Here is a 14,409-nt window from a genome sequence, read left to right as displayed (position 1 = left end):
ATTTTGTCAAAATTTCCACCAATTAAAATTTTCATTTTTTCAATTTTAATATTTAAAAATTTAACTTTTCAACTTTTCATTTAAATTCTTCAATTTCCATTTTAACATTCCAAACTTTTCAATTATTGTAAACGGGCCTTACTACGGAAGCCTGGTTGGCTCATCGATGACTTATAAGAAAGTGGCGCTACACTCGCTTATTGTTTACATGTATACTACCCATAAGTATAAAAGTAACTAGTAAAAAAGTCACTAGTGCACTTCCAACTTCTGCACTTGTTACTTGTGGATCCAAAATAGGGACAAAATGGCGTCATTTCTCAGTCATTACGTACATGTGTGCAGATGCAAAACAAAAAATATCAACAATTAAAGTATAATAAATGAATTATTAATAAATAATATTAATAAATAAAAAAAACTAAATAAATAATATTTTTTTAATTATAGTAAAGGAAAATTTTCAACTAATTACATACACTGGCCACTTACACCAGGAAAATAAGCTTTAATAGTTTGTACAGATATTTTATTATCTTTTACAGGTAATCTAACTGCAGCCTTTCCATCAGAAACTCTAAAATAATTCATTTTAAAGTTTTTTTTATTTATTAATTAGGTGCCAATTCATTTATTATACTTTAATTGTTGATGTTTTTGTTTTGCATCTGCACACTTGTACGTAATGACTGAGAAATGACGACATTTTGTCCCTATTTTGGATCTACAAGTAACAAGTAGACAAGTTGGAAGTACACTAGTGACTTTTTTACTAGTTACTTTTATACTTATGGATAGTATACATGTAAACAATAAGCGAGTGTAGCGCCACTTTCTTATAAGTCATCGATGAGCTAATCAGGCTTCCATACCTTACTTCCCTTTTCTACAACGCATGCGCGAGGCTCAATCCTCTACAAGTCCTAAAAAAAATTTTTACCCATATTACCATCGGCGTCCAACGTGACTAGAAAACATAACCAAGAAACCTCCTAACTAAGTGCACGTGGAAAATTAACTTTGACCTGTAAAATTTCCACCTTTCATACCTCTATCAGGTAAGTACTAAATTCTCTACTAATTTCAAACAATCGCCAATAATAAATCAAACCAAAAAACTTTCCAGTAAACAATCTAAAACAATGGTGTCGATCCTGAGAAGCACACTCAACCGATGGAGAGTCAACGGCGTGGACGAGCTGTTAGACACAGAAGTTGACTCCAACTACGAGGTCTACACAACAGTCCGCACCAATAAGTTGCATCATGACCTCTCTTGGGAATTGGTGCTGATCTTTAACGGGTCAAAAAACCCGTACGGCGAATGGATTTCCTTGCAACTTAAGCTGCCCACAGAGCAAAAACGGGTGAATGTAAACTTCAAGATCTGGATGGTGACACGAAATGGCACCAAGATCCGCATGAACCACGAAACCATGTTAGAGATCGATGACACCATAACCTACACCATCCCGGATTTCATCAACAAAGATGGCCTCTTCGTCAACTATGAGGAGTACGTTCCAAAGAATGTCCTGACCTTCGTCCACGAGTTTGACGTCGAGTCTGTCCACGTTATTCCCAGGATTATGTCCAAAAGAGACAAAATGGATCAAGAAGAATACGACGATGGCTGGTCGAATGTTTGCTGTGATTCCACCACCAGCCCTCCTAAGCGCATGTCCACATTTTAGAAGTCCTTTTGCTTGTAAAAGTTTTAATTTTAGTTCACTTTTTATATTATTATTATTTTAGTAGAATCTTAAGCAGTGTCATTTGTCGTAAGTAATCGCTGTTCTACTAAAGAACGACAAAATGGCGGACTTTTTGAGTAACTATCCGGTTTTTTAAAAGAAAATATTGAAAAATGGCCTAAGATTAGTTGCAAAGTATCCTAAGCATTAAAAGTGTAAATAATCCCTGTTTTATTGAGTTTCTGCTTGGTGATATTAGCGAAAGTTAGGCACGACAAAATGGCGGACTTTTTGTGTAACCACGCGGTTTTTTTTAGTGAAACTATTGTAAATTGCAGGCTTAAGGTTAGCTGCAAGGTATCATAAGCATTTAATATATAGTTTTGGTGTAAATAATCGCTGTTTTGTTTAATTTCTTGTTAATATTTGCGAAAGCTAAGCTCGGCATAATGGTAGATTAATGTAAAATGTGCGAATTTTTTTGTTACTAGCCGTTTATTATAATTTTTTAAAATAAACTGCATTATTGAATAGCAAGTTTGTATTGTAAATTTATGATTTTGTGGTGTAATCTTAAAAATTTTAATTTAAGAAAAGATTCTTGGACAGTAATTATCTTGGTTAGTATTTTTCATTCAGAGTGTCTTTATGTAATAAATTACGCTTCTAAACTGCATTGACGCTCAAAATCAATTCCATAATTTCGTAATTTTAATTAATATCTTCATAAATAATATTTATTATTGTATTGTCTCGAAAAATGTGCAATTGGAAGTGCCTTTAGATGTATAATGATTTAGAGACTGCATTGACGCTTGAAATCAATGTAGTTATCTCGGGAAATATTTTATTTAATAATATTTCTTCTTATTCAATATTATTTAATAATATTTCTTTTTATTAAATATTATTTAATACTTAACAAAACTCGGATATGTTTTTAAAAGTATAAAGTTTTGTATTTAAAAAATAAAAAATGTATCTTAATTAAGAAAATTTATGAACCTATAAGAGTAATTTATTGAATAACTTTTCAAAAATTGGAATGATCAATTTCAAAAGTGATTAATAGTGTCGAAGTTGTACAAAATGGCTACGACATTTTCTCGACTGATAAGATTGCCAATTGTCATCAAAAGTTCTCGACCAAAAATGAAAAAAAAAGATCTAGATCGCTTTGCATTCTCAAAAATTATGTAAGTTTCACTTTATAAGTAGATGACAATCGTAACAACTACAGCACTATTAATCCTGATAGTGAATAGTGACAAAGTATTGATAAATTTGTTTTGTCTCGCCAACAATTAACAAGTTAACAATGTCTGATACAGGCAAGAGCTTCAGTGGAGTAAGAGATATATTAAAGAGACTTATATCGTAAGTATATAATAATTTCAAAAGAATTTTGGTAAATCCAAATGTGCATACCTCAAGCGCTTATGTTAAGCGTAAATTTTGCACGCCTCATAAGTGCTCTACTCTCGCCTTACAAAAATCAAGTGATTTTTTTAACTAAAATTGTCTCTATTTATTTTCTATCGCATTTGTAGAATAATATTTACACATAAATGTCATGGAAAAACACTAGTTTTAACACTTATTACATTTTCAAAAGACATTTTGCTTTTTAAATAAATAAAAAAATGTTTAAAAAAATTATTCTGTGGACGTCCGTGTGTCTGATGTATATATGAAAACTGGCGTGGTCACGATAACTGCCAAAAAATTTTACTGATCAAGTCCACTTTTTTTTTATACGCTTCAGTATTATCTAAAATTACGTCCTTTCGAAGATCACAATCTAATTCAATGTAGTTTAATTATAATTAGCAATAAACTGAAATCCACTTATCGTTTGTATATCTATGTCTATGTAAATAACGTTTGTTTACAACACATGCACAATACTTTTCTTTTCTGGGGGGACAATGGCGCGAAAGATTTAAAAGTATTTATGTTTTATTTTAATCAATTTTATTATGGAAAACGAGATTATGAGGCATGCACTTTTGGATTTACCAAACTTTTTTTGGTATTTTGGTGATAGCGAAACCAAACTTTGCTGTAACAAGTCCATATTGTTGTGGAGATTCAACTTTGGTACTTTTTCCACAAGAATACCATTTTCTGGATGTAAAAATTAACTTGGAGGAAAAATACTATTACATTGTAGAATCACTTAATTGTTAACTTTTCTCAGGATTTCTGACGATTCAGAAGCAAAGTTCCTAAAGTCTACCTCACATTCTGGCGCAGTGGACGAAAGTGCTAAGAGGATCAGACCTCAGCGTCCACGTGAAGAATATTCTCATGGCCGACATTTAATTCCTCCTGAAGTAGATTCTAGACCAAGGGACAGTAGTCGTAAAAGTTACCACCACTCTCAAAAAGACTCTTCTAGATCAGGACATAGCAGTCGCAGAAGTGATCATCAATCCAAAAGAGATTCGTCTAAATCAAAAGAAAGCAGTCGTATAGATGATTATGATTCTGATACAGGACCTTACAAATCAAGAGATAGCAGTCACAAAAGAGACTCTTCCAGATCCAAGTCCAGCAGCCGTAGAAGTCACTCCCATTCTAGAACAGATTCTTCAAGATCAAGGGGCACCAGTGGTAGAAGTAAATCTCGTTCCAGACCCGAGTCAAGCTCTAGGAAAGGCTACGCATCTTTGAGAAGCTGTATTGATAAAAGATCATCCGCTGAAGATTGCTTCGACTTCTTCATGTTGACATGTTATTTTCCAAAAGCGGCAGCCTTGAGTGCTCAAAACATGGGTAATAAGAAATATCGTGAAGACAAGCTGATTGATGACTGGGTTATTCATGGATTGTGGGCTTTTTCTTATAAGTATGGTACAGAATTGGAAAAAAAGTGCAGTAACCTGATTAATATGTGGTTTGATGAAAAATTATTGCTAGATGATGAAGAGCTCGTTAAAGAACTCCGTGAAAAGTGGTTTGGTCTTTACAATAAAGATCGTTATTCTGATGAAGCGTTTTGGAAGCATGAGTTTTATGAGCATGGCAAGTGTGCGACACGCTCCAAACATGTTAAAAACCTTAAAGGTTATTTCAATCTGACATTGAAGCTGTTCAATGATGCAGATCTCAAGAATACGCTTGCTGACGGTGGTTTTAAACCCGGAAAAACTGTCACCTGGGCGGAAATGTACGAGATTATTAAAAAAAAACATGGTGGTTATCCTAAAATCGAACAACTGAGAGACCCGGTAAGATTTTTTTAATTTTACTTAATTATGCTAAAATTTCAATTACGAGTTCAAACTTTGTAATAGTTCAGTAGATTTTAAATAAATATTTTAAACTCCCCTAGCAACCGTTGTTTAGCAACGAGCCTTCACCAATCCCACATTAACTTTTTATCAAAAAAAAAAAAAAAAATCAGGAAAAAAGTTGACCCTGCAGGCCGTCCCTCAAACTTCCCGCTATATAAGAACTGATTAGTTTTTTAAAAAAATTTTTCTCGTAGTTTTTTTGAGATTTCTCAAAATCTACCAATCCGAATCGATCCAAATCGTAATGCATACATACATACAGGCATACAGACAGATACCATAAACCGAAAATTCGGTTTTAGAAAAACGGAATATAACCATTAACTTCCCGATTCTTGAAAATTTTCAATTTTCTTAACAGTAAATTAAAAAATTAGTTTGTAATATTTTATGATTTTTAAGGTACGTCAAATCTATCATCCACATGAAATAAAACTGTTCTATGATCAGGATCTGAAACCTATGGATTGTCCAGGAGACCCACATCTTGATCCGAATTTTAAGCGCTTGGAGTTCCACTACGATGTAAATCTACAGAAATCATCATCAACAAGAAGATATTTACGGTATAATTCCAGGGACTAATACATCATCGACAACTTCTGAGTGTAGAGTTATAAAAACATTATTATTATTATTATTATTATTATTATTATTATTATTATTATTATGTAACGGGTTGTTTTACTTACCGCTCATTGGCCCCTTTATTAATCTAAATAAAAGCAATATAATAAATAAATGATTCTAAATTAACAAGGGTGCCACCAGGATTTTGTATCTCGGTTCCTGGAACCGGAAACCAGAGCTGAGCTTATAATCTACAGGGAGAGAGAGTGGAGGAAGGTGATCTGAAAGAAATAAATTTTTATTTAACAATATATCGATATTTATTAACCATATAAAATAACAATTGGTGGTCACTCACGTACTCACACTACAATTAACAACTTAAGACTACAGCCTAACTAACGGCTGACCAGGACCTCTTAAAACTAACAAAAATTCTTAATCCTACAGTACCCTCATACGGAGCGTCTATATTGCAGTTTCTAACTAAGTCACGCTGTCCACCGGACCCTCACGCTCTATCAAAATTCTTAATCCTGACGGTACCCTCTTATGGAGCGTCTATACCGCAGTTTCTAACTAAGTCGCGCTGCCCACCGGACCCTCACGCTCTATAAATGCCTCAAACCACCCGCACGATCTTCACACACATAACCCGCTCACACACACACACACTGGCTCTACTTTACTTTTTACTTCTGACTTATAAAATTAAACTTCAAAAATTACAACATTAATTTTTTATTAAAATTTTCAGTCATTAGCTCGCAATTAAATCGTAACCCATTTTCACAACTAATAATTTAATTCTCAAAAAATCTACATTAAAAACCGACGCTTGAATTTATTCCAAATTATCCACGAGTTTAATACTCAACATTAAATAAAATTTTAGGAACAATATTGACGCAAAATTTTACTCCAATTTCAACTCGTAATTTTATTTCTTAAATTTTAAATAAATTCTTAAGAATAATTCTTTGTAAAATTCTAACTAAAATTTCTCGGACGTAATCCACACTGATAAATAGTTTTACAAATAATTCCAATAAAATAATAATTTTAGTCTTCGATAGTTCAATGTATAAATGACCACGTGGAATTTTTCGATTTATAAATAATTAATAAAACAATTTGTCTCAATATAAAATAAATTCACGAAAAATTATCCACGGGTAATTCGATCTCAATTGCGTCGAAGTTCAGTAGCCAATTCTCAATAAATTATATTAAATAAATAATACTTTCTTGTAACAAATAATATTAATAAATGATAATTCAATTGTTATAATTTATAATAATAGTCCAGTTGTTAATATTGTAAATTGTTGCGTAGTAAAATTTACAAAGGAATTTGCGCGCTCAGAATGGACGCCGTTGTTCGTAGCTGTGTAGCACGTTTTGGACCTCGGGTACCGAATACTATGTCGTGTCGATTGGAACCTTCTCGATGTTCAGAATTTAATTAATAAAATAAATTTATTTAAACCAATCTAAGATGTTAACAATTATCAATTGGCCAAATTAACAAATCAATTACTCACGACTTCCAAACCCAAGAGGTCTAGAACATTCTTCGGGTATAAGATCCCCAGGAAGAATGCTCACAATGCTAACGAATAAGATTTAATTACAATTAATTAATTATTTAATTATTATTAGGCAAAATATTATAACAATTGAATTATCAAAATTTTGATTTAATAATGAGAAGTAGTAAAATTGATGAGCCGGGTATATGACCCCTTGGCTCATCAAAGGAATCAAAGTCTCAATACCTGTGTAATTTTTGTGCTTTGGAAACTCAGGCTTCCTTCTTTGGACTGTTTTGGCTAGCGATGTTAATGCATTGGTCACTGCACTACTTCTAACTCACCGCAGCTACGCGATCAGCCAAGAAACTTAAAATTTCCCTCACTTAATGCTAATGGGTCCCGAAGACCGAGACGCGCCAGTGCTACGTCGAATAATTATCACGCGTGTGCGGTTTTACCGTCACAGGGTAAATAGCCCTTTTACAATTATTATTATTATTATTATTATTATTATTTTAGTTTTATATTTACTTTTAAAAGAAAAATATTTTACTTTATTCCCAAGATTTATATGGATCTTACCATCTTTGGATACCATTGAAGTCCACTTTACCCACAGGCAACTGCTTGATTTCTCCCACCCGGTAGATATGACGCTCATGCGTATATCCGCCATCTTGTTGACTTCCAATAAAGAGACGTTTTCGAAAAATTAGTTGTAAATTGGCTGCATATCATATGAAGCGACATTTTGTATTCTAATAATAAAATTTGCATCATCGAAATTCTGTAAAAAGAATATTCTGGCTGAAAATGGAAATTTGAGAAGAAATTTGTCGCATGACTTCAAACAATTCTGTATTCTCGAAGATTATACCACTATCTTATCATGTTATATATACGATGACAATTTTACCGATTTTATCATTGTGTTAATCATTGCGTTCGTGACAAAGAGAGTGATTAATATATATTTTATCTGACAACAAAAAACGAATTAACAATGTCTAATATATACAACAGTTGGAATAAGTTACAACAAGGAATCAAAACCATCGAATCGTAAGTAATTTTAATTAGAGAACTTGCATTAATTTTTAATTATTAAAAATTAATTTATAAATTAAAAAATTATTTATTTGAAGAATGTTCTAATACTTTTTTGATTAACAATTCTATTTTTTAAATTAATTATAAAAGATGAAAATTTTAGTGTAAAGACAAGTTATGATTGGTTGTGATATAATTATATTCGTTGCGGCAAGAACAAAAAATGAAAATTACGCTAACTTCTTGTATTTTATATATTCAGATCATTATAAATCACTAAAGAGTTAAATTTACTTAACAAAATAAACATTGTCAAGTTATACAACAGATAATTTTTTTTTTTATTAATGCAAAATATTCTTGAATAAATAAAAAATATGGTTGTTGTCGGGTTGAAAAAGCAAGACATAAATTGTCCGGGAGTAGGTGAAGTATTGTTGCTAAATATCTGTCAGTATTTATCTGTCCGTGCTTTTTAATAATTATTATTTTTCACAAATAATTGTTTTATTCTTCGTTAAAATATTTTTTTTTACATTTATTAATTTATTTCACCAACAAATATATCGTATATTATAAAATAGCCGTCTATTTATTAAAGAAGACAACTTAAACATGGATATAGTTTTAAAACTCTCTGTAAGATGGCGTCGCGCGCCGGATATAATACTACGTCACTGCCGCTAGAATTTGATTTTAAAAAATAATTTAACTTAAAAGTTACCTGCACAAACAAATTATTTAAATATTTCTCCTTTATTTTGTTTTAATAACTTCAACTAAACTTTTTAAAAACAAGAAAATTAAACAAACATGCAATGTCTTTTTTTTAATTGTATGCCTTTTGTATTTAGGAACGAGAAAATACCAGATTCTAAACAATCTAAGTATTACTCAGACTCTGATAACGTTAATGCAAGTCCGAATAGTAGTAAAAATCTCACAGCGAATTATGTTCATGGAAAAAAAAGTTATGCTGGAGCTCTAAATGTAAAGAAACCAGGAGATGAATCAAGTTCAAAGAACACTAGTCATACTGGACCTTATTCTGGACGTGGAGATCTAACTTATTCAGATGATCATTTTAGATCAAGCGTTGCCAGTTCTAGCAAAAGTAATCTGAGTTTTAAATCAGAAGGCAGCAGTGCCAGCGCTCAAAGTAAGCATCATTCCAGTCATGACCCAGAAGAAGATGACCAACATCCAGTATATGCATCAATGGAAAGTTGCATCGATGAAAAGTCTCCAGCAGAAGATTGTTTCGATTACTTTACATTTGCACTATTTTCACCGGTGACAAGAGCACTGCTTGGAAAAAGATCCGGTAAAGCATACCATAAACATAAATTGATTGATGACTGGGCGATTCACGGATTGTGGCCTACGGCTCAGAAAGGTGGAGAAACACTTCAAGACTGGTGTAACCGGATATTCCTAAGATACAATGAGCAGCTACTGATTGGTAAAGAAACCCTGGTAGAAAGACTCCGTAAGCTGTGGTTCACTTTTTACGATGAGTCTGAAAAAACTGATGAGTCCTTTTGGCGGTACCAGTTCAACAAACACGGTAAATGTGCCACTCGCTCAGTTTATGTTCATGACCAGCTAGGATACTTCCAGTTGACGTTTGAGTTGTATGATGATATAAACCTCAAGAAAACCCTGGCGGATGGTGGGTTTGTCAAAGGAACTTATGTTAAGTTGACAGAGTTATACAGAATTGTTAAAGAAAAACATGGTTATTATCCTTTTATAGGATACTGGTATGATCACGTAAGATTCTTTCGACTTTTATTTTTGTTAATAAGTGCCGGGAAAGGGATATTAGAACTGACTATATTTAACCAGATATAACATGATCTTCTATGTGTAACATGTGATCATGTGATCATCTATTGTCAGAGCTGACCATATATAATCAGACATAATCACGATATGACTATATGTGGTCAAGTTTGGCCATACATGATCTATCTGAACACATTTGGCTATATGTGGAACGCTTCACGTAATAATTACCGTAACTCCTATTCTTTCCCGCTTCACAGCATTATTTATATTTGTAAAAATGCTTACCGTACGATGGACCGTGTGGCTTAATGTATATAGAATAATCGAAAGGAAATTTAGTATAGACCGGATAGCTCAAATGGTAGAGTAGCCGACATGTCTTCGGAAGGTTCTGGGTTCGAATCCCAGTCCGAGCTATCTAATAATTTTTTCTCGCATATTCTATAAAATCACATTAAGATGATCCTCTCCACATTCTTTTCTCAATCCTTTCCTACCAATATCCTTTTACGTGAATGTGGAACGCTTCACGTAATAATTACCGTAACTCCTATTCTTTCCCGCTTCACCGCATTATTTATATTTGTAAAAATGTGGAACATTTTATATTTACAAATATAAATAATGCTGTGGCAGGCAGGAGCTTACAACCTTCGTGAAAGCGTTCCAGTCACGTATTGATAGGATGAAAAAGTTGAGGATAATGGATATGCGGCTTCAGGACTACCATTTGGTCTATACCATCTACTTTCGCATTCATGCATTAAGCCCATCGCATTTTACAAATATAAATGACAATGATTTTACAAATATAAATGAAATTATATATGACTATATATAATTAGATACGGTCAGATGTGACCATATCTGATCTGATTAATTGAATAAAAAATTTTTTTTTCTCTCTATATAGATAACCCAAGAACATTACGTATTGGAAATCCAATTGTGTTATGACCACAATTTAAAACCTATAAACCATCCAGAGGAGAGACATAATGATCCGCATACTAAAAACATTGAAATTTCTTACCTAGCAAGAGTGCCTCGATAAAAATAAAATAGATGATGAAAAATACCGCTTTAAAGTTACAATCAGTGTCATTTATTGTATTATTATATATTATACCTTATAAATATGTTCCTTTATAATCAATTTTCGTTAATAAAATACCATATGCATGTGATATTGCTCACATATGATCTTATTTTTTTATGATACTAAGGGATTGTCTCATCCAGATCTTCATTATCGACAAACAAAAGTATAAATTTCCCTAGCCAGTAGATATTTACTCGACGCTCGTTTTTGTAGGAAGTGTTCTTACCTTATGTATACGCATATGTGCCCTCCACTTTGTTGACGGAAAATAAAGAGATGTCTTCAGGGAATTATTGATTAATTTTGTCAAATTTAAATTGATATTCTTGATAATTATAATAGATAACTTTATTTAATTGATGTAATTAAGTATGATACAGTCTTTAAAATAATTAAATAATTAATTAGAAATCGTATTTATAGCCGTTTGCATTGATTTTCACATGCGATACGGCATTTGATGGTGAATATGCGACGCCTAATAAATTCTGGTGCTCTACAGGTGCTTGTTGAACTTGCTCAGGTGCCTAGAAAAAAAAAGAAATTAATTTTATTTATTAATAAATCATAGTTGTGGGTTAATTAAATAAAATTTTTTCATTTTATTTTACGAGAAGAAATGAAGAAATAGAATTATTAAAAATGAGTTTCAATTATAAGAGACAAAGGCCTTTGTTTCAATTTGAACTAACAGAAATAATCGCAATTGTGAATGTGCATAACGAGCAATTAATGATACGTAACCGAATAAGAGTGAAAGTTAATGGAGAATAATTATCAACTCACATTTTCAATAGAAGTTAATTGAGCTTGACGCAACGCCAATATTTGCGCTAATTGATTTTGGTAATAGTTATTATTTATTTGTTGTTGCTGCTGATATTGTTGGTTTAACAAACTGTGTTGATAAACTGCACCAGCATCTGGAGAAGCTCTCGATGGAAATTGAGAATATTGGAACAGTTCTGGCCGAATTTGGGATTGATAGTCTAAAAATAATTTTTTACTAGTTAAGAAAGCAAGAAATATAGTTTTGGATAAATTTTGTTAAGTTTAAAAAAAAAAGAAAGGTCAACAACGATAACATCAGATAAGAATAAATATTGAAGGTGTCTTGATGAAAAAAACTATTTTTTTGGTGCATTGACGCTTAAAATTAATGCAAATACGCTTCTACTCATTGTAGCAAAAAGTTATCAAAATATTAACTAGTAATATTACATTAAAATTTTAAAACAATGTGTTTGTACGGTTTTTAACATTTTTGACTGCATTGATGCTTAAAGTCAATGCACTATCTTCGATTTATATTAAAACTAACAATATTTCTCGGTATTGTCATGTTAAATTTGTGACGACGATGTGTTTGTACGATTTTTACAATTTTAATTGCATTGCCTTTCGAAATAAATGCACGACTCTCACTTCAAGTCTTAACTATTAAAAATTTGTTCGTATTACCACGTTGAAATAAAATTGAATTGAAAGTTTCTTCATCTTAAGACAACTAATGACCCTTTGCTGCATTGACGTTTAAAATCAATGCACTAATCTTAAGTAATGTCTCAACTAGTAATTTTTTAATATTATAACATCGTCATTTCAATTAAAAGCCTTTCCAGCCAATCAATGATCTGTTTACGTTCCGTTGACACTCAAAATCAATGCACTACTTCCAGTCACTATCTAAATTATCAATATTTGTCATTTTCATCCTGTTAAATTTCTAACTTACTTTAAGTTTAGCTTACCAATGCTCTATTTACGATGCATTGACGCTCATAATCGATATGTCGTAGTCTTTTCGCAAAATCCGTCATTTCATGAAATACCTAGGCACTTCCAGAAGCGTCGGCGTTTAGTGAAAAATATTTAAATTGCATTATCAGCCTAGGTATTTCATGAAATGACTACTTTGTGCCGGCATCTCGTGTTTAAAGCCAAGATACATAATCAGACGCATAGAACAGTTGGGCTTTTCATGTAATACTTATTATACATTTTGCCACGTTGAATAAAGAAAAAAAAAATAATAACATTAAAAAAAAAGGAAAGAATAAAAGCAAATACAGATTAATTTGTAAAAAAATATAACGAATATTTTGGAAAACGACCATATACTTCAGTTTACTTAAAAAAGGTAAATATTAGATAAATAAATGGTAGGGTTCGTAAAACTGCCTTGTCTCACATATTCAAGTAAATAAACTTTACTATAAGGAATACTAATAAAACTCACAGCAATATAATCTTCAGGGAATTGGTTGTTTTTTGGTTGATAACTTTTACCTTTAGTTTTGAATTTAATAGACAAATTTATTGGAAATGTCTTATAACTGGGTTTTGGATAGAAAACTAATTATCAACAAAATTTAAATTTACTATAGTAAATAACTATAGTTGTTTTGAACAGTGTTTGGAGTATTGACAGTCAGCCTGATAACCTCCAGTACATTTTGCTATATTATGAAACACACCAGTCCAAGCAAGTCAGTAATTATGGTTTGATTTTTGGCGTTGCGTTTAAATTTACACTTTGTAAATATTAACGTTGCTTGTCGGAATTTATTAACTTTGTATTTTTATACTTTTGTTTTACATATCATGCAACCATTTTTAGCTACAGAAATGATAAATATCAAAGTCAAAATTCTTAATTATTATACTTTAACATTTTCGACATTTACATAACGAACATTACTGTTTGAAATAATATTTTGCTGCTTCCATGTAAAATAATAAATTTAGCAGCGTTTAAATCATAAATATTATAAGTGATTATTAAAAATCACGATTTAACTATTTGAAATGGTAATTTTAACAGTTTGATCATTGCTTTACGCCGTCAACTATTGCGACTCATGATGCGAAAGCATCGAGAGTGCTTACGATCAAAAATTTTTTTCGCCATTTTGGCGGCTATTTTTATTGACCCATAGCCTTGTTAGTTCACGGAATCAATCATTTTCATACTATTGTCGAGATAATTTAATGGAGATTGTTTCATACTTTTAAAAATTGATTTTACTGCAATAGAATTGAAAAAAAACACCAAAATAGGTTAAAAATTTTCCTGTCCGTCATGTGAAACCCGGAAACACTAGCTTTGTGAAAAAATCCATTATTTGAGTAAATTTTTTTTTTTTGTTAAGAGACTACAATCGACGATTGTAGGTCACTGAATACGGAATGGTTAGTGATTCAGTGTCGTTGGCAACAATTAATAAAAACGAAAACTACAGACTGTAACATCTATATATATCCACGTAAAATTAATAGTTAATTTGATACATCATATCTATAGATATTATGTACATTTTATTCCACCAGGGGCAACATTGCTGATACCCTCCTACTACAGCTGTTTT

The 14,409-nt window shown here is 31.7% G+C and overlaps 4 protein-coding genes across 6 annotated transcripts; 3 read left to right on the top strand and 1 right to left on the bottom strand.

Moving 5' to 3' along the window:
- Positions 1–923: 923 nt before the first annotated feature.
- On the top strand, positions 924–2,022 carry LOC123264252. Of its 2 annotated transcripts, none has more exons than XM_044727446.1 (2): positions 924–1,058; positions 1,127–2,022. In XM_044727446.1, the coding sequence occupies exon 2, from the start codon at positions 1,143–1,145 to the stop codon at positions 1,692–1,694; it is 552 nt and encodes a 183-aa protein (XP_044583381.1). In that variant the 5' UTR covers positions 924–1,058; positions 1,127–1,142; the 3' UTR covers positions 1,695–2,022. The 2 variants fall into 2 exon arrangements, with proteins under 2 accessions (XP_044583381.1, XP_044583382.1); XM_044727447.1 differs by having other exon boundaries at positions 940–1,036; positions 1,121–2,022.
- An 874-nt stretch (positions 2,023–2,896) lies between these two features.
- On the top strand, positions 2,897–5,616 carry LOC123264247. Its single transcript, XM_044727438.1, has 3 exons — positions 2,897–3,071; positions 3,895–4,927; positions 5,396–5,616. Exons 1-3 carry the CDS (start codon positions 3,013–3,015, stop codon positions 5,576–5,578), a joined length of 1,275 nt encoding a protein of 424 aa, XP_044583373.1. The 5' UTR covers positions 2,897–3,012; the 3' UTR covers positions 5,579–5,616.
- Positions 5,617–7,617: 2,001 nt separating this feature from the next.
- LOC123264249 (ribonuclease S-2-like) lies at positions 7,618–11,124 on the top strand. Of its 2 annotated transcripts, none has more exons than XM_044727440.1 (3): positions 7,618–8,160; positions 9,003–9,921; positions 10,853–11,124. In XM_044727440.1, the coding sequence occupies exons 1-3, from the start codon at positions 8,102–8,104 to the stop codon at positions 10,991–10,993; spliced, it is 1,119 nt and encodes a 372-aa protein (XP_044583375.1). In that variant the 5' UTR covers positions 7,618–8,101; the 3' UTR covers positions 10,994–11,124. The 2 variants fall into 2 exon arrangements, with proteins under 2 accessions (XP_044583375.1, XP_044583376.1); XM_044727441.1 differs by having other exon boundaries at positions 9,003–9,715; positions 10,853–10,931.
- Positions 11,125–11,389: 265 nt separating this feature from the next.
- Positions 11,390–12,082, bottom strand: LOC123264253 (the record flags this gene model as incomplete). The annotated part of the gene is made up of 2 exons (XM_044727448.1): positions 11,390–11,568; positions 11,828–12,082. Coding segments are annotated over 2 exons (378 nt in total), but the record flags the coding sequence as incomplete, so codon positions are not given.
- Positions 12,083–14,409: the final 2,327 nt, after the last annotated feature.

This window comes from Cotesia glomerata, linkage group LG4 (assembly GCF_020080835.1).
Source record: "Cotesia glomerata isolate CgM1 linkage group LG4, MPM_Cglom_v2.3, whole genome shotgun sequence".
Lineage (NCBI taxonomy): Eukaryota > Metazoa > Arthropoda > Insecta > Hymenoptera > Braconidae > Cotesia > Cotesia glomerata.
This window is presented reverse-complemented; position numbering and strand designations above follow the sequence as displayed.

Bases quoted from the DNA above. Each gene is read 5' to 3' on its own strand.
- LOC123264252 (XM_044727446.1), top strand. From the start codon at position 1,143: ATGGTGTCGATCCTGAGAAGCACACTCAACCGATGGAGAGTCAACGGC.
- LOC123264247 (XM_044727438.1), top strand. From the start codon at position 3,013: ATGTCTGATACAGGCAAGAGCTTCAGTGGAGTAAGAGATATATTAAAG. The intron at 3,072-3,894 runs GTAAGTATATAA...AACTTTTCTCAG, and splicing joins ATATTAAAGAGACTTATATC to GATTTCTGACGATTCAGAAG. The intron at 4,928-5,395 runs GTAAGATTTTTT...ATGATTTTTAAG, and splicing joins TCGAACAACTGAGAGACCCG to GTACGTCAAATCTATCATCC.
- LOC123264249 (XM_044727440.1), top strand. From the start codon at position 8,102: ATGTCTAATATATACAACAGTTGGAATAAGTTACAACAAGGAATCAAA. The intron at 8,161-9,002 runs GTAAGTAATTTT...TTTTGTATTTAG, and splicing joins GGAATCAAAACCATCGAATC to GAACGAGAAAATACCAGATT. The intron at 9,922-10,852 runs GTAAGATTCTTT...CTCTCTATATAG, and splicing joins TAGGATACTGGTATGATCAC to ATAACCCAAGAACATTACGT.